The sequence below is a fragment of the Biomphalaria glabrata genome, chromosome 18, assembly GCF_947242115.1.
Source record: "Biomphalaria glabrata chromosome 18, xgBioGlab47.1, whole genome shotgun sequence".
NCBI lineage: Eukaryota > Metazoa > Mollusca > Gastropoda > Planorbidae > Biomphalaria > Biomphalaria glabrata.
This window is the reverse complement of record NC_074728.1, coordinates 19,625,844-19,646,102: the sequence shown is the minus strand read 5'-3', so window position 1 is coordinate 19,646,102 and position 20,259 is coordinate 19,625,844. Positions and strand designations below refer to the sequence as shown.

General features: G+C 39.1%; 1 protein-coding gene across 1 annotated transcript in view; it reads right to left on the bottom strand.

Annotated features, from left to right (window-relative positions):
• Positions 1-20,259, bottom strand: part of LOC106066623 (uncharacterized) — a 46,570-nt gene that overhangs the window by 14,361 nt on the left and 11,950 nt on the right. Inside the window, exons 9-21 of the mRNA XM_056017767.1 lie at positions 19,721-19,902; positions 18,363-18,526; positions 16,823-16,921; positions 15,453-15,645; positions 13,135-13,228; positions 11,120-11,167; positions 9,708-9,783; positions 8,829-8,923; positions 8,369-8,503; positions 5,508-5,612; positions 2,912-3,026; positions 2,245-2,339; positions 282-416 (exon numbers count right to left, since the gene is read on the bottom strand). Coding sequence (XP_055873742.1) covers positions 282-416; positions 2,245-2,339; positions 2,912-3,026; positions 5,508-5,612; positions 8,369-8,503; positions 8,829-8,923; positions 9,708-9,783; positions 11,120-11,167; positions 13,135-13,228; positions 15,453-15,645; positions 16,823-16,921; positions 18,363-18,526; positions 19,721-19,902 — 1,536 coding nt within the window. The remainder of the gene's footprint in view (positions 1-281; positions 417-2,244; positions 2,340-2,911; positions 3,027-5,507; positions 5,613-8,368; positions 8,504-8,828; positions 8,924-9,707; positions 9,784-11,119; positions 11,168-13,134; positions 13,229-15,452; positions 15,646-16,822; positions 16,922-18,362; positions 18,527-19,720; positions 19,903-20,259) is intronic.

Below are 20,259 nucleotides of genomic sequence, written 5' to 3'. Positions count from 1 at the left end.
GTATACCAGAAGAACTAAAAAAGCAGGCTTTTTATAGCATTCTGCTATTGGTGTAAATAATTTAATTGCATTAGAAATAATTTACCAGCCATTTTAAGGTAAAATCTTCATTATGCAATACCCAGAAGTATTATATCAGATAATGGAATATTCTTTCTTTCTAACGGATAAAACTCAATTATAGTTTATAGATACTTCAATATGTTAGACTTCATAGACATATCTCGTTTTGAATGCGTGGCGGGTTCAAACCTCATTGCGCTACGAAAATAAATCTTTACCTTTCATGCAACCAGTTTCTCTGCCCATGAAGCCAGGCTGACAAGCAGAACAGGAGCCTTGATACTTGTCGCAGTCGTCTAAACAATGTCCACATTTCTTGACGCAGTCAACTCCCCATTCGCCTTTTGGACACACTGTAATGGAGAAATGGTTGTTAAAATGGCGTAATATATAGATTGCAAAATCAGTATGTTTAGCTTTAAGTGTTGAAACGATATAGACCTTTGTAATAACAAATCTAGTTTTTAGTTAATAAAAACAGATAACAAAATAGAACAAATGAACATAAGGAAATCGAGAGAGAGAGAGAGAGAGAGAGAGAAAGAAAGAAAGAGAGAAAGAGAGAAAACGAGAAAACGAGAGAAAGAGAGATAATCGAGAAATAGAGTAATATAGAGAGAAAGAAATAGTAATAGAGAGAGAAAGAGAGCGACAAGGTGAGAGATAAAGAGAAAGAGAAAAAGAGAGGGGAAAAAGTGAAAGAAAGAGAAACAGAGAAAAAAGAGAGAGAAAATGAGAAATTGCAAGAGCAAAAGAGAGAAAGAAAAAGAAAGAGAAAGAAAAGAGAGTCAAAGAGAGAGAGGGATTTAGACACGTATATTTTGTTATAGGGACTACCTTAGTCCAATGACAGTGTAAATAGCATCAATCTTATAACGCACGTTTTGAGATATCATATAGCTCGTGCGGTGCTTATATGCCTGCCTATCTTTCATTCTGATCGAGCGGGTTGCGGGAGGGGGGGGGGAGTCATTAAAAGAAAAGTTTGCGCCATTCGGCGAGAAAGTGCTCGAAACTAGACTAAAGTTAAGTCGAAATCTAACTCTAGACACGACAAGACATCCCCGCCCCTTCCTCAAAAAAATATTTAAAATAAAAACGGTGGTCTTTCACTTCTCATTCTATTTCTAAAACTTATAAATCTTCATTAGTGCAAGAAGTATTTTAAGTGTAAATTCGCACAATGAATTTCTTCTCTTCATAGTCCAGATAATGTATTTGTATGTCAACGTTTCGTTTAGTTCTATTGATATATCAAGAAACATTGAGTTGAGTTTGGCAATACCGTTAAAGCCGTCTCTAAAATGTGTATATCGGGCGTCTTGACCAAATCTTGCTTCCGGAAAAGGACGGGCTTTAGGGCGAGAGAGTGAGGTCGACGTGTTGCGCGAATCCTCCTCACTTTAATCCAAATTCCAGCGCAAGTCACTTGTCATCCCCCCCCCCCAACACAACCAAACCAAAGTCCTGTGGCGACAGGCAAGCAGTGAAGCGGTAGGTGTATATCGGGTAATCCAATTAACTTGTTAGATCATTAAATGTTAAAAAGTATAATAGTCAAACCAGAGTTTTCACTGTGTAGTTATTTTTTTCCCAAAGATATACATACTCTATGAAAGTTCGTTAGAGCCATTTTCGAAATACCCGTCTAGTATCCATGTATCCTCTATCTATCTATCTATCTATCTATCTATATATATATATATATTTATATATAGTTCGTCCATCGTGGTTCGATGATGACCACTTTGTCATCCAGAGGGCTGAGGGCTTTGCTCTGGGGTTTTATGCCTCCTCATGTGGCTGGTGAGACCTATGTGAGCCCGGAAAAGTTCGGCCGCACACTGGGCAGGTTATTCCAGGCTGGAGCTAGTGTCGTTTGCCTTGCTTTTCTTTTCTGGCGTTTTTCTTCTGCCAGCGTTGTTCTTTTTTCCTCAGCAACCTGTGCGCCAGTTTTCACAGCGTGACGCCATGATGCTCGGTCATGTGCCTCTGTCTATCTATCTATCTATCTATCTATCTATCTATCTATCTATCTATCTATCTATCTATCTATCTATCTATCTATCTATCTATCTATCTATCTATCTAAACTACTTAACTACGCCCAAACACAAATGCACGGAGCAGGTACAAGAGGGATCTACCACATATGGCGTCACTTTTAACATCCTAACCTACCACCAGGACACAATTCGTTGACGTAACAATTGAACGACTTCCACTCCTCACGTTTCCCGTAACATTCTAGCTCCGGCTCTTCGCTGATGCAATTTCTGTCCATACAAAGATAAAGGCAGTTACAGACAGTAACAAGCAAAGTAAGTCAATTTTTAATTAAGAGAGTTTACCTTAGGCTTAGAAACTATCCCACATGAGCAGGACAGATACTGTGCCTCGTTACCATAAGCTAAATAAGGCAATTACAATTTAGCTATATACTTTTAGCTACAGATAAAAATTGTTCTGAAAAAACTGCCCATTTAGTTTACTTTTCAAGAAAAGAATTAATCGATTTATTCAAAAGTTGAGTGTTTTTTTTTAATGAACTGTGTCATTTATTTTTCTTGTTTTTTAAACTTTAATTTCCTTGTGAGGAATGTGATTTAAAATTGCTTTAAAGAATATATCATATAATAGTGTCACAAAATTGTGTATGAATAAAATTTTTGTTTTCAGAAATTTGTGTGTGGTGATTAATTTGATCTGAGACGTATATTTTATATTTAGAATGTTTATTAAATAAATCTAGAGGGTACATTGTCTGCAAATACTCCTGTATTAAATAAACACAACTCTATCATGTAAAATTAAAAATGAAATATTGCTACTAAATCCTAGTTCAAACCTTTTTCTAGCTTGTTTTGGCTCGGTACACGTTTTGCTGCAAGCCCATTCTGACCATTGTCCAAAACCTTTATCGCTTCTTAAGGCCGGATTGATTGTCGGCCCGAGAGTGGCACCTGTAGGATAAAAATAGTGACCAGTCAAAAGTTTGTTTTTCGTATGATAATCATTCTCATTATCAGGCCCAGTGACGTAGCTAGGTATTTGGGGACTCAGCGGTGGGACTTGAACGTTTTAGGATCCCCTGCATTTTGACATGAGATGATGGCGAAATATATAATGAGAAAAAAAAATTCGGACTGTCATTTGGGGCCCCTATCAAGTGGGTGCCTAGGGAATTTTTAAATTTGGATTCATTCTAGCTACGCCACTGCATCAGCCCTTTATGTTCCTAATAGAAAATAGGATTTTAAAACCACGCCTTTCTCCACGGATTTTGGTCAGTTACACATATCGGGTCTCAAACAAGGAAATCCTATGCCGAACTGAGAGTGGAGCACTTAGTGAGGTTGTGACAGAGCGTCGTATGAGGTTTACGGGACATGTTCTACGTCAAAATGAACTACGTAAACCAAGAGTTGCGATGACATGGAGGCCAATACGAGGAAAGCGCAAACAGGGGCGTCTTCATTTTTCTTGGCGCTACACCTTAATGGAGGATCTCAGAACGGTGGACTCCAGGTGGGAGGAGGCTTCGGACATTGCCAACGACAGATCTTTATGGAGACAGCTTGCTGCCCAATGCGCCGAACGGCGCGGGAGGACCCTAAGTCTATGTAAGTAAGTTTCTCCGCGGTTTCTTACAAGTATTTAAATTGCAAATACTCCCACGCTCTTTCATGACCTCTTGGCTTCATCTATTGCACTGCATCGCCATCTTCTGTTTGATAGCCATCATTTTCCTTGGCAACTTGGTGACATCTATTTGGTTTCAGTGATGCACGAATATTCATATCAAGAAGCTGAATGGCTCCTTGATGTATGGACATTCATGTCAAAAAGCTGAATGGCTCCTTGATGTATGGACATTCATGTCAAGAAGCTGAATGGTTCCTTGACGCACGAAAATTCATGTCAAGAAGCTGAATGGCTCCTTGATGTAAGGACATTCATGTCAACAAGCTGAATGGCTCCTTGATGTAAGGACATTCATGTCAACAAGCTGAATGGCTCCTTGATGTATGGACATTCATGTCAAGAAGCTGAATAGCTCCTTGATGTATGGACATTCATGTCAAGAAGCTGAATGGCTCCTTGATGTACGGACATTCATGTCAAGAAGCTGAATGGCTCCTTGATGTATGGACATTCATGTCAAGAAGCTGAATGGCTCCTTGATGTATGGACATTCATGTTAACAAGCTGAATGGCTCCTTGATGTAAGGACATTCATGTCAACAAGCTGAATGGCTCCTTGATGTAAGGACATTCATGTCAAGAAGCTGAATGGCGCCTTGATGTATGGACATTCATGTCAAGAAGCTGAATGGCGCCTTGATGTATGGACATTCATGTCAACAAGCTGAATGGCTCCTTGATGTACGGACATTCATGTCAAGAAGCTGAATGGCTCATTGATGTACGGGCATTCATGTCAACAAGCTGAATGGCTCCTTGATGTATGGACATTCATGTCAAGAAGCTGAATGGCTCATTGATGTACGGACATTCATGTCAACAAGCTGAATGGCTCCTTGATGTATGGACATTCATGTCAAGAAGATGAATGGCTCCTTGATGTACGGACATTCATGTCAACAAGCTGAATGGCGCCTTGATGTACAAATGAATGCTTCCATTTCATCATTTAAGTAGAGTGATCGGCTTTTCGTATATCCCATGCAATATATGTACCTGTCGGGTTATGTTATTTGAAGAGATAGTGTTTAGTTGTGTTGTATGTTTCCTAAACAATCTGACATGATGATTTGGGGGGTGCCATTGATACTGTGACCTCACCTAACTCACGCACATTGACCTGCATCCATGATCATCTGATCATTTGGCGTGAATTTCTTTGAATGCACGACTTTTTGCGCAAGTATGTGAGGAAATCTGAATTAGTCATACACAGCTTCTTTTCGATACTGATGGAAAAATTCTAAATCGATAATTTGCCCATTCACAGGTGCTGTATTGTTTTCTTATTGATAGATTTGAGTTGAGAAACGGTTTGCTTGACTAAAAATGGCTTTGTAAATTTGCATATTTAGTAGATATAGTCTCTGTTTTAAATGGACACAGCTATTCGTTACAAGGCAAAGCAAAACTATTTGTTTCATGGTTGAGATAAATTGAACGCTGTCATCGCCAAACTAAATTTATGTCAATAGGGAACGGGTAATAGAGAAGTAGACTCGCCTTCCTCTCTTCATGAGTTTGAAACAAAGTTCTGCTAACAGAATGGATGCTGGTACTCTGAAAGAGCAAATTGGGACAGTTGGCAGATGAGCTTGAAAAACTATTTCCCTAACTGAAACAGAATATCGACGTTTGTCGAATTGGGAAGAACAGCGATTGCTTGAATTGACTTGGGGAAACACTGACCTATGCAATATATCTTCTTCGTTCTCATGTTCCTTATCCCTATCCCTCACCTTGACTTGGACATGTGCCAAACACTCGCTCCAAACAGTCATCCCCATCACACTTGAACTTGCAATCCTGACTGCAGTCTTGACCATATGTATACACGTTGCAGGCTAGTTTCCAGAAAATACAGAGAATATGCAACATGAACTTAAATTGCAATAAAATGCATTGAACCTGCTTTCAGTGCCCAATTTAAGTAGGTGAAGGCCTCTAGGCAAGATTTGTATTGAGACCCCAATATTTTTTAAAAACTGTTAAGATATGCACCGAATAGTCATAAGTATACGATATTTTTTCAATATAATTATTTATATCAACCAAAAAAAAATGTGTTAAATCTACAGTTACTTCATTGGCATCATTACCGATAACGGCAGTATTATTGGTGGCGGTGGTGCGTATCCTACATAGTTCGAGCACCAATTATTTTTGTTAGCACAATCTTAGAACGCACACTCGTTGCTCTATTGCCTTTTCCTTTGTTGGGCTTTTTCTGGTTCTGCTGGATGCATGTTTTCGTATCTTGGGCGAGTTGCTGCTCCTGTTTATGTATGGGAACCTTTTCCTAGAACTTCGCAGCTGTTTTGCTGCTATAGATTTGTAGGGTAGTGTTTCTACAAGGAGATAGTCATTGAGCTGTAAGTTTCAGGTTTGAGCTGGAGCTAGCTGCGGGATAGCTTCATGCCATTGTTTACCTTTAAGGGTTAAACATGTTTGTGCTGTGCTTTTGTTGGAGCGTTAGACCGCAAGGTGCGGCATGTTTAACTGATATATATATATATATATTACCAATATCTTCCATTCTGAGCCATGCCCACGAATATGCATATTTTATTATTCAGTACAACGTAATGATTCATCGCATTCAATAATTCTTACGTCCATTAGTCAGGGGCGTGGTGGCTGAGGGGTCAAATGCTTGTCTTCGGAACCAAGGGTCTTAGGTGCGAATCTCGGTTATGACTTGTGATTTTGAATTTCAGGGTTTTAATGACCGCCCCTGTGTCACACCAATGTTTGATAGTTAATGACATTTATTGGGTGTGGACCACTAGATATACTTGTTTATGGAGAATGTGATCTTGGGCGGGAAAATCAAGGGGCATTGTGGGGAAAATTATCTTTTTCAGAACTGACCACATGGTCAAGAGGCAGTCTATGCCATGTAAGTTGAGGAAGACAGACGTGTCTTATACATTTAATTATTGAAGTATTGAAGTATTGCTAGCTGTGTGTTCAATGAAATTCTATTAGGATTATATATCTTATATAATACAGACGTTACTTCAAAAAATAAGATGATTACGTCCTACGCGCCATGCATTTAGTCATATTTACCAATGACTTAAATTCTGCCAAGTCACTGGTTTTCCTGGCTAGCTCAGGCAACCCATTCCATGCTCTAATAGCACTAGGGAAGAAGGAGTGTTTGTACAACTTTGTTCAAGCATATGGGACGAGGAATGTGCCTTTATCTTTGTGTCTTTCAGAGTATTTTATTAAATTTCGTACTATAAGGCAGATGATGTATTTGAAGATTATGGTTCAGCTGCACGTATATTGTATAATTATGTGTATTATTTCATATTATGCCATTGATGGCTGGAATGGACAGTGAACTGTTATTTTTTTATTGGAAATAGATATATGGTCTTCTGATCAAGGTCTTACTAGATTTATGATTACTATTAATATCTGTTGTGCTGTGCTGAATTAAGTAGACCTATGCGAGGACAAAAGTAGTACAACAATGCAAGTGAAACAAGGCATCTTTAAGTACACTAACATGCACTGTCAAATGTCACCTGAAAGTAGTGAACGCCCTTGAATCTGAGTTCAAACAACTCTAATGGGTACGTAACTTTAGTTAGGAAAAAGTTATAAACGGTTGGTCGTTGTGCTGGCCACATGACACCCTCGTCAAATATTGGCCATCGAAACAGATGAGCTTTAAATATGCCATTAGATCGCAGGGTCTGTAAGGGGTACTTAACATTTGTACTTGCATCAGAATAAGTCATGTATACAAATGTCACATTTTACGCCATTAAAATATAAAAGGGTCCTAGAAAACGAGCCAAAGCCACCCTGAAAATCACAAAACATTTTTACAAAGCTTATATTAAACTATCTGCGGCTCACTTCGACATAGGAAAATTAGGCAGCACCCCTAGGGGAGTCTCTCACAGAATGTAATACAATTTTTTTACAGATGAAATAAAGAGCTAGTGTCCAATGTTCTTGTCAGAGTACACTAGGTTTTAAATAAATTGCGTAGTTTTATTTTTTCGCTGTTTATTTTTTTTTTATTTTCCTATTTCATTTGGGGCCAATTGAATTCGCTTCCTCTAAGGCATCCAATCATCTAAGGCCGGCCCTGATGTTTGTCTCTCTGAACGGATACTTTTACACATTTCATTTCCAACTTCTAATTCTCGAATCAAGTTGAAATAGTCCGCATTTATTCATTCTTGATGACAACACACGACTCTATCAAAAGAATTATCCAATTAGTTAAATAATTAGTAAAAAAAAAATGTAAAGTTTCTGTGGCCTACGGTTAACGAGGGTGTCATGTAGCCAGCACAACGACCAACCGACATTACTTTTCCCCAACTAATGTCAGGTACCATTTAGAGCTGGGTGGACTCAGGGGCGCCCAGAGATCCCAGCCTTTCTAGGATTCGAACCCGGAACCTCGGGTTCAGAAGCCAAGCGCTTTACCGCTCAGCCAGTGCGCTTCCTAAATAAGTAGTGGCGATTTATTAATTGTTATTTTTATACTGAAAGAAGGGAGATAAAACTTGCTATACGTATCAATCGATAATAATGCTGTAATTTAAAATAAACTTTCAAACAAACTCACGTCTGTTACAGGAATTGTTCTTATCCTGGTAGCCTGGCAGGCAGCGCTCACAGACCCCAGTGAATTTGTCACAGTCTGTCTCACAGTTACTACACTTGAACTTGCAGCCTAAGCCCCACTCCCTGTCCTTACACACTGTATACCAAACAACAGAAATAGAAAAAAAAAACTTTAAAAGGATTATCTACCGGGAAGAACTCCACATTTACAGCCTTATATTTTAATACTGTTTTATTTTTCTGCATTGATATCAAACTAAAAAAAATAATTTTCAACTATTAAATCAACTATATTGGTTAATTTTTAAATAAAATTAATAAATCTTACAGTATGGCTGTAAATGTTTAGTTATTTCCCTTATGTAATCTTTTCTTTAAAATTTTTAAATTCTTTTTTATTTTTAGATTTTGCTGGTTACGTAGTAGAGACGAAGAAGGAGTCCAGACAATGTACAACTTACATGCGGGACACATGTGATCAGTATAACATTCCGCGTCTCTTGTCTGGGTAGATTCACCTTTACAGATCACATTGGGGCTGTCCATTTTACACTCTCTAATTAGACCACAAACGTGAAATGAGTATAACAAAATCAAAGAAATGGTTCTAAGCTAAGACTTGGTCACGCCAGATGGTAATTGTTGTGCAATTTAAAGCACTGCAGAATTCAATTATAAAGTACTTTTAGTTTCAGATTTTATTTAGTTGGCAAATGTCGGGGGACCATTTTGCGTCCTTGACATTGTCATCAGAGAAATTAACCATCTGTGCCCAAGCAGTAATTGCCACCGGATACCTTTGGAGTAGACTTTTGCATGTATTGAGAAAAAAAAAAAAAGAAAATCTTATTATACAATAGTATCATTTTTATTAATTTTTAATTAATTAATTTTAGATGAACAATTTTCAAAATGGTGTGTTTTAATTTTCACCCTATCAATTCATGCGGTCTATAGGGCAGATGATGTAAATATTTTCTTTTAATTTGGACAACGGTTAACAAGCAGGATGACGTGGGGCCAGCACAATGACCAATCGCCTTTACTTTCCCCAATTTAAGTCAGGTGATCATTACAGTTGCGTAGACTCAGGTGCGTCCTAAATATCCCAAAGTTCAAAATCCAATTCTTCACCTAGATTCGAACCGAGGACCCCATGTTTGAAAACTAAGCGTTTAACCACTCAGCCACCACACCACCTCTTGTGTTATACAAGCAACCAAAAGAATTCGAAAAATTAAATCTTTATGATTTTCTGTTTTTCAAATGTGAAATGATGAATTTCCAATTTCATAAGATAAATAAATGGTTATAATGTTTGTTGTGAAATTAGTACCTACCTGATTCTATACATTTTCCCTTCAAAGCAATCCCGTCCACAGACCCATTCCGACCACGGGCCATAGTCTTTAGTAACTAAAATTGTTTACACAACAAAAAGTGTCTTAATGATGTATTTTGTTTTAATTATGTTAATAAAGTTTCTTGCAGACACACACACACACACAAAACACAGCAAACTATTTTCTGATTTGTTTCTTTGTCAGTAAACTAAAATATCCCAGATTTTAGAAGTGCGAATCAACTAAAGGCCAATACAGAGACCCCTCTTTAGATCTCACGGTCACAGTGATCAAAATATAACAACAATAATGCAAGCAGTGTAACAAGACTGGTAAGTGCTGAGGACTGTTACTATCTGCCCTTAGCCAAATTCAATAATAAAAACAAATTCTAACTCAAAATTCGTCGTTCCTCCCCCTCCCCCCGCCTCCAAGATTGTTTACCGTACAGTCGCCTACCGAGATGCTTCTGAAAGATTATAGGTGTCATTTACAAAGAGTGCATCACAAAAGAAGGGATTAGACACAGGACTAATACAACCCACAATGACCACAATAAACACTGTAAAAACAAAATGCAAACTTTAACTCTAAGACCACATTGCAAGGTCGTCAGGGTTTACAAAAACCTTCCTTCAGGGAACAGAGGCGTATCAGGGAAATGAAGAAGAGGCAGACAGACAAAGCAAAAGATCAAATGTCAAAAAGGCAAAAAAAAAAAAAAAAACAACAACAACAAAACCCTGAAAGGAATAGAGAAAGACTGTCAACAAACACAATGCTGTGTTCAACAGACTAAGGCGGTAACGGAAGGTGTAAGCATATCGAGGGGTGGGCTGGAAGAGGCACCTAAATGGGTATACACAAATATAATATATTCATGTCCCTACGCTCGTTAACTAATTATTGGACTGCTTACTGGTCACTTTTATTCTGAAAGTATGACGGACACATACTGGGCACACAATGGGTACGCCATGGTTACCACATGACCAGTAAGTTCCAAATATTACGTTTGCGTGTTCAGAAAGGAAAGTTTAGATTGTCATGGCCCAGTAGATGTTTAGTTTAACATGAATATCGGTACCCTCATTTTTTCGGCTATGTCGTTTCTTTAAGTTTCCGACAGCCGTGATACGGACGAAAATTTAATCTTAAAATCTAGATATGACTAAGCTTCTGCTATTTCATTATTCAGTGCTGGAGACGCTTCTAATGGCCGGATTCGTCCACTGGTCCCCGGGCCGTAGTTTGGTCATCAGTTAATTAAATTGAGAAGGAATGCACGCGTCCATACTAAACGCTAAATTGAATGTACTTGGTACAAAATATTACTGGATACAAGACTTATGTATTCCCAAAAAAAAACAAAAAAAAAAAACAAAACAAAACAAAAAACCGATACTCACTTTTAAAAGAATTCGTATCTTCATCTATCAGCCAGTCGCCGTCATTGTCTTTAATTAATCGTATAATAGAAATAGTACAGAATATAACTCAGTTTTTAATTCAACTTTCTCACACAAATCAATAATAAATGTTAAAATACCAGAAAATATTTTTTTCCAACATTCATAAAGGTACCGGTGCGTGCAGTCACAAAAAGTACTGTATATATATATATGCGTGGTCTTCTTTACCGGAAATGAGATGAATGCCTGGGCATTTGAGGGGAGGAGTTAATAGATTACGCACAGACATACCGAATGGAAAGCAATATATTTGATCAATTTATCCACCCTAAATAAGGTTTGATAACGTATTAATAAAAAAAAAAACAGCCTCCCCATCCCCAACACACACTATATACCTGCCCAGGAAGGATGGGGGTCGTGGATTGCAGAACATCTTCAAATTGTGTAAGATGCAAGTTTTAAAAATACGATAAAAACTGCTCGCCTCCAGCAACAAATTAGTTTCCTTCCTACGGAAATACGACTCCGATGCAACCCCTCTGAACCTACACAATGCTGATGTCAATATCGGTTTGGACGACGTAGGGCATGAGATTCGCTAATGGGAAGAAAAAACACTCCACGGAAAATTTCCGGCTTCATTACATGGGGACAACATCGACAAGGCTGCTTCCTTAACATGGCTCAAAGCAGGTCATCTCTACCCTGAAACAGAAGGCTTTGTTACAGCAATACAGGACAGAGTAATCAGGACAAAAAATTACGAGAAGCATATCCTGAAACTCAATGTTGTCGACAAATGCCGAAAATGTGGAAATGTGGGCGAGTCGATTGAACACATTATGGCAGGATGTCCAGCCCTATCAGAATCAGCCTACCTAGGTCGCCATAACCAAGTTGCAAAGTTAATACACCAACACTTGGCTTTGACGTACAAATTGATCGGTAAGGACACTCCCCCTTATTATAAATACTCTCCGCAAGAGGTTCTCGAGTCTACTGATCATCTGCTGTACTGGGATAGGCCTATTCTGACCGACAAAACGGTAGATTTCAATCGCCCGGATCTGCTGTTCATCGATAAAAAAGAAAAAACTGCTACCATTATCGATATCGCCGTACCACTGTCTCATAATTTAAGAAAAACTGAGATAGAAAAACAAAGAAAATATGGGAACCTAGGCTTGGAGATTAAGCGTCTATGGAAATTGTCCAAAATAACAATATACCCCATTGTTATATCAACCGAGGGGATAATAACAACTGACCTCACAGATACCTTCAAGGCCCTTAACATTCCTAGGAACATCTTCGTTGCCTGTCAGAGGGCGGTACTGCTGCAGACCTGCCACATCACCAGAAAATTCCTCAGTGGAAACTGTTAAAGGGACTACAATGAATTTTGTTTCTCTTTAGCGAAACTCGACCCTGGCAGCGCCAGAGAATGACTACTCGTTCATTTCTAACATAATAATAATAAGGCTTGTCTTCGAGTCCGAAGATTAATGAGGAATGCAGTATTTCCAGTGGTTACACAGCCACAGCTGTGACCTACATATTGTGCTATAAAAAAAAAGAAATTCAACATTTTTAATGTCGAATTTAAAAAACGTAATTGTGGAATCTGGTGAAAGAAGCTTCTCACGCATCAAACAAATAAACATTTACTTAACATCAACAATTCTCGAAGATAGATTGGACATTTGGTAATTCTTGATATTGAGCGTGATCTATATAGAAAACATAATTTTTTATGATATACTGTATGACTTCGCAACACGCAAGGCTCGTAAAGTAATTCTGTAACAAGTAAATAATAAATCTAAAAACAAAGACGAATTTATTTTCTAATACAAACTCTTAATTTTCACATATTATCCGTATCCCTACCCAAACTGGGCCACGCGCAAATCCATTTCACTTAGAACCCCGCAAAGGTTAAGTCCGGCCCTGTCTGTGATTGACGATACCAGGTAAAGATGGAGTGACCTATTTAAATATTCGATTACCTTTTCCATCCAGTATCTCTTCATCTACGAATCCATCGCAGTCATTATCAATGAGGTCGCTGAACTGTGTCCTAGTGACATCACTCTGACACATCTGTTGATACAGCACAAGCTTAAATGTATGTAAGTTATTATAAAATTGTATAAAAATATGGAGAATTTATTAACGGTATTTTTGGATTACCAAAATTATTTCAAAAATAGCATTGTCTTTTGTTAGTATTAAATTAGTATTGGTATTTCGGATTACAAAATAATAAATTATATGAAACCATTAAACATAATAACAATAATAATCTACTTTAAGGTTTATTTTCGTTTGAGAACCTTCTTTTATTTCAAAACATTACAACTGTAAAGTTAATAAAACACTTTAATAAACTATTTAACATACTTGCAGGATATGAACCGCGGCCTGCGGCCTCCATGTACCTGACCGATGGTTGAAATGTTCAAACCTCTATGTGGCCCTAACTACCTGACTGATGGTAGACACGATTAAGCCTTCATGTGGCCCTAACTACCTGACTGATGGTAGACACGTTCAAGTCTCCATGTGGCCTTAACTACCTGACTGATGGTCGACAGGTTCAAGTCTCCATGTGGCCTTAACTACCTGACTGATGGTAGACAGGTTCAAGCCTCCATGTGGCTTTAACTACCTGACTGATGGTAGACAGGTTCAAGCCTCCATGTGGCCCTAAATACCTGACTGATGGTAGACAGGTTCAAGCCTCCATGTGGCCTTAATTACCTGACTGATGGTAGACAGGTTCAAGACTCCATGTGGCCTTAATTACCTGACTGATGGTAGACAGGTTCAAGCCTCCATGTGGCCTTAATTATCTGACTGATGGTCGACAGGTTCAAGCCTCCATGTGGCCTTAGTTACCTGACTGATGGTAGACAGGTTCAAGCCTCAATGTGCCCTTAATTACCTGACTGATGGTAGACAGGTTCAAGCCTCCATGTGGCCTTAATTACCTGACTGATGGTCGTCACGTTCAAGCCTCCATGTGGCCTTAATTACCTGACTGATGGTAGACAGGTTCAAGCCTCCATGTGGCCTTAATTACCTGACTGATGGTAGACAGGTTCAAGCCTCCATGTGGCCTTAATTACCTGACTGATGGTCGTCACGTTCAAGCCTCCATGTGGCCTTAATTACCTGACTGATGGTAGACAGGTTCAAGCCTCCATGTGGCCTTAATTACCTGACTGATAGTCGTCACGTTCAAGCCTCCATGTGGCCCTAAATACCTGACTGATGGTCGACACGTTCAAGCCTCAATGTGGCCCTAAATACCTGACTGATGGTCGACGCGTTTAAGCCTCAATGTGGCCCTAAATACCTGACTGATGGTCGACGCGTTTAAGCCTCAATGTGGCCCTAACTTTATGACTGATGGTCGACGCGTTTAAGCCTCAATGTGGCCCTAAATACCTGACTGATGGTCGACACGTTCAAGCCTCCATGTGGCCCTAACTTTATGACTGATGGTCGACGCGTTTAAGCCTCAATGTGGCCCTAAATACCTGACTGATGGTCGACGCGTTTAAGCCTCAATGTGGCCCTAAATACCTGACTGATGGTCAACACGTTCAAGCCTCCATGTGGCCCTAACTTTATGACTGATGGTCGACGCGTTTAAGCCTCAATGTGGCCCTAAATACCTGACTGATGGTCGACACGATCAAGCCTCCATGTGGCCCTAACTACCTGACTGATGGTCGACACGTTCAAGCCTCAATGTGGCCCTAACTACCTGACTGATGGTCGACGCGTTTAAGCCTCAATGTGGCCCTAAATACCTGACTGATGGTCGACGCGTTTAAGCCTCAATGTGGCCCTAAATACCTGACTGATGGTCAACACGTTCAAGCCTCCATGTGGCCCTAACTTTATGACTGATGGTCGACGCGTTTAAGCCTCAATGTGGCCCTAAATACCTGACTGATGGTCGACACGATCAAGCCTCCATGTGGCCCTAACTACCTGACTGATGGTCGACACGTTCAAGCCTCAATGTGGCCCTAACTACCTGACTGATGGTCGACGCGTTTAAGCCTCAATGTGGCCCTAAATACCTGACTGATGGTCGACACGATCAAGCCTCCATGTGGCCCTAACTACCTGACTGATGGTCGACACGTTCAAGCCTCCATGTGGCCCTAACTATATGACTGATGGTCGACGCGTTTAAGCCTCAATGTGGCCCTAAATACCTGACTGATGGTCGACACGTTCAAGCCTCAATGTGGCCCTAACTACCTGACTGATGGTTGACACGTTCAAGCCTCCATGTGGCCCTAATTACCTGATTGATGGGCGAAACGAAGAAGCCTCCCGGATTCATGAAACCAGCGTCCATGGTGAAACCATAAAAGTAGCAGCCAAAGGTGGACTTGGAGGACGTCAGAGTGTGTATCCTAGCTCTAACGTTCAAGACCTTTAGGTGGGCTACTGTCCATATCAAATTGTTTTTGGCGGTTAAATTCTCCCAGGTGTATCTAAAAGTGTTAAAAAACAGAATCACTATATAATTGTTTCTTAACTCTTTCTCTCCTAACTGACGATACCAGCATTGATTCCACCACAATGTGGTAAATAATTTTCGGAGAGAAAGAGTTAACTTGTTCTAGGAAGAGAAAAAAATGGTCTCATTTATCGTAAAAGATAATAGACAAGTATTGATTTTTAAAATGATAAAGCATTATAATATGTATAAATAACATAAATTATAATATGTTAATTGCAACATTACCTGACAATTCTGGAAGTTTTTTTTTTTTTTTAAAGAAGACTTCCAACGTATAAAGACATCCTTGAAGCACAATCAACTGGGGTTGGCTGGCCACGTCTGCTGAATGAATGACTTCCACATCTCAAAGAAGCATTTGTTAGGCCAGCTCAGAAGAGCTCAACCAGCCCAGGATGGACAAACGAAGCGTTTAAAAAAAAACAATCTTTTCAATCTGGACTTTGCTTATAATCGACTGAGTAGCATGGTGGTTATCAGACAACGACGCTTGCGCTGGCTTGGTCGTGTTCACCCGATGGAGGAAATCATATCCCAAAAGTCATCGTTTATGGGATAATAGCGACAGCCTCAATAAGAACTGGTCGTCCCCACCTTTCTTTTGTGAATGCAATCAAACGAGATCTCAAAGCAGTAAATTTTGATACTGACTATAGGAAAGTCTGCACTACGTGGAGAGAGATGGTGACCAAGAAAGCTATGGATACCGAAAAAACATGGGCCTTAGCTCTGGAAGAAAAGCGTACCAAACGAAAAAAATGGTTGGCTCCTCTACCACCAAAAGCCACCTTAACTTGCGATTTATGCGGACGGGAGTGCCTCTCTAAAATAGGGCTCCACAGTCACATGAAAAAACATAGTACTAAAGGAGGCGGGCAACAGACAGCATGGCGAAAACACAATAAGTCATAAAAGAAGAATACATGGACCAAGCAATAGCAAACAGCCACAGTAACATGCCCCAATTTGTGGGTGAACTTTCCGAGCTAGGACAGGTCTCAGCAGCCACAACAAGACCCCAAAAGCAGAGTCAAACTCTCATGCCCCCTAGATGACAGAAGTAATCGTCAATGACTTCGATAAACAAAGTTTTACTCTTTTTTTTAAGATATTATCTTATTATCCTATTATCGTATTTTGTTACTTACGCTGTGGATAAAGCTGTCTTATCTAGCTCAATATAATCCTTGTAGTCCAAACGAACAATGATTGCGGCGTAAGAATTATTGGATAAGGCAGGCTCATACCTAGACAGAGTTAAAAAGACAGAGTTGAAGAGTTAAAGAGACAGAGTTGAAGAGTTAAAGAGACAGAGTTAAAGAGACAGAGTTGAAGAGATCTGACTTCTTTAGCTTACATTATTACCATTAATAAAAATGTAATTTGGAAGGATATACCATATTATCAGGGTCAAAGCCAATTAATCAGTTAGAAACTTGGTAATGGGTAATGATCAGAAAGTGATGGAAAGTCGTCTGCAGAGAGTAATGGCTGACATTTGCCATGACTTTATTGTGATAATTTGTTCTTAACAATTAAATCCCATTTAAGTTATTAGTTTGTGTATATTGTGACCATGTACTAGGATGAGGTCAAACGACCAGTTTCTCTGTACTGGCTAGTTAGTCTAGTGATACTTTGTGGTCCCGAATTAGATTACCTGGGGAATTTATTATAGCCTCTAGATATATACCTTACTGAGACATACAAATAATTGGCTGAACAAAGTCGCAAATAGTATAAGCCCTATGAGTTTTATTTACAAAAATAAATAAATACCGAAATAAAAGGTTGTATTCTCATAAGCTGAGGAAAAAAAAACAATAATGACAATGCAAAATAGTCTGACAGGTACAGGTCATAAAAATCACGAGACCGTCAAACTGAGACACGCTACAGTCTCGTCTATAGAACACTCAAACCATTATCTACATAGAACATAAATCTAGATAAAAGGCACAGCTGTAACATAAATCTAGATAGAAGGCACAGCTGCTACATAAATATACATAGAAGGCACAGCTGTTACATACATATACATAGAAGGCACAGTTGTTACATAAATATAGATAGAAAGCACAGCTGTAGCATAAATCTAGATAGAAAGCACAGCTGTAGCATAAATCTAGATAGAAGGCACAACTGTAACATAAATCTAGATAGAAGGCACAGCTGTAACAAATCTAAATAGAAGGCACAGCTGCGCCCAAAGGCAGCACGGAAAACCAACTCCTAGATACCCCCTCACCCCACCGGTCCACAAATGAGATTGGACCAAAAGCGCTCTGAGCATGCTATAAGCATGAAAGTAGCGCAATATAAAAGCTATAATATATATATATATATATACATCTACATTCAAGACACAGCTGAGACATATATACACACAGAATAAAAATGTGACGTAGATGTACATATTTCGCCATATAATAATGATACCTTCTTATCTTATATAATACAGACGTTACTTCAAAAAAAAAAAAAAAAGAAGATGATTACGTCCTGCGCGTCATGCATTCAGTCATGCATATTAACCAATGACTTAAATTCTGCCAAGTCACTTATTAAAACTTATCTGTGAAATCGTTATCTGTATCTTCTAATCTTTGCTTTGACTATCTTGTCGAGAGTGTCTACCTTACATCAAATCCCACCCACTATATCACGATAGAGATAACAATGACTTACATCCAGACATAGCTACTATAAAAGAGTCCCATCGGTACCATGATACAGATGGAAGGGTCTCCCATCTCTTGGATGTTGCTACGTACGGCGAGACATGCTGACGGCTGGATGACCGAGACCTGGATTCCTTTGTCGCTTGAGATGTAGGCGTAGTTAAGTGTGAACTGGAGCAGGGGTGGGCGTAAGAGTAGAGACATTTTACTTCATCAGCAGTAAATTAAATAAATAAACAACTATATATATATATATATATATATATATATATATTATATATATATATATATATATATATATATATATATCTTTAAAAGACTATTCTTCCTTTGGGTTATCTCCTGAAGATGGAAAGTTTTACATGAATGCTAAGCTGTTCATAGCAGGATATCAAGAGAGAGGCCGGCCCATTGTTTTATGTTGTCCAGCCAGCGTTTCTTCGGACGATCCTTTCTTCATACTCCCTCCACTGTACTATAGGGAATGACTTTTGATAGTGAGTCATGTCTTACAATATGGCCAAACCAGCTTAGATTTCGTAATTTAGGCCTGTGTTTCATTGGTTTCGTCTTTGAAATGTGTTTTAATAAGTCTTGCTGGCACCCATCTCCTCTACAAGACGAATTTTTCCTTGGGGTGAACTCGCGAAGATGGAAAGTCTTACATGACTACTGAGAGCCATCTGCTTATTCTCTTTTAAGGGGCTAATGATGGTTTTGGTCCGCCCCGGATGTTTTATTCTCTTGTATCTAATATATCTGCCACTGGGGAGGCGCTCGTTGCGAGAACCACTACTCCTTATTCATAAGCAGATAACAACATATATCTCACTCTATAAGTGAATGGTGGATCTTAGTTCCTAGCAGTAGATATTTGCATAGACATACATGCGTTATCTCCGCCCTTTCAGACCGTACGATCTTTGGGGCAGATGATGTAAAGGTCATCACTTTATGTGGCCCAAGGTTAACGACGGAATCATTAGGGCTCAAAGAATCAGAAGCGCACTAAAGATCCCAAAATTAAAAAAAAAATCCCAGATTTTTACATGGATTGGAACCCGGGAACCCCAAACCTGAAGCCAAGCGCTTTACCATTCAATAACAGTAGGGTTGTAAATAATAACAATATTCTTGTTTATAACGCCAAAAAAGTAAACAAACAAAAGTTCCCCTTTCAAACTCTGCAATCTAAAGATCATCTGTTTGCTTGGACTTATGATGTGCACTTAAGATGTCAAAATTGAAAAACCTAGTCTTCACCAGGATTTCCGTACATAAGCCTAGCACTTCACAACTCAGCCATCGCGCCACACCATAACATTAAGGTAGATAACAAAAATAAATGGTTCTGTTATTCAATACCTGTCTTGTTTCTCGCTCCTGCAATGTAAAGGGCGCCAAGAAGTAGGAGTGTCTGACCGGTATAATTCGAACGACAGTGTCTGGCTTGGACGCAGTGATTAGATAGTAGCCCAATGACCTTCTGACCTCTAGCTGGAAAACTATGAAATCTCTTCCAAATGATTCACTGGGTATTAACATTTCTGGGCAGACAGACATAAAGCAGTATATATATATATATATGGATTGATGATGTAGAAGCAGATCTGCAACAGGTTGGGGTTAGGGCGTGGAGACGAAAGGCCCAGGAAAGATCCGAATGGAAGGATGTGTTGAAGCAGGCCAGAGCCCTCCATGGGCTGTAGCGCCACTGGGATGGATGGATGGATAAATATATATAAGCTTTAATACTATAAGCTAAGGGAAAGAACTTCACGTTTACAAATATATGTCGATAATGTTGAAGCTATTTTTCTTTTTTACAGACAAGGTAATTAATTTACAATAATTCATAGACTAATAGGTTAATTAAAAAAAAAGAGATTCATGTTTTGTTAGGT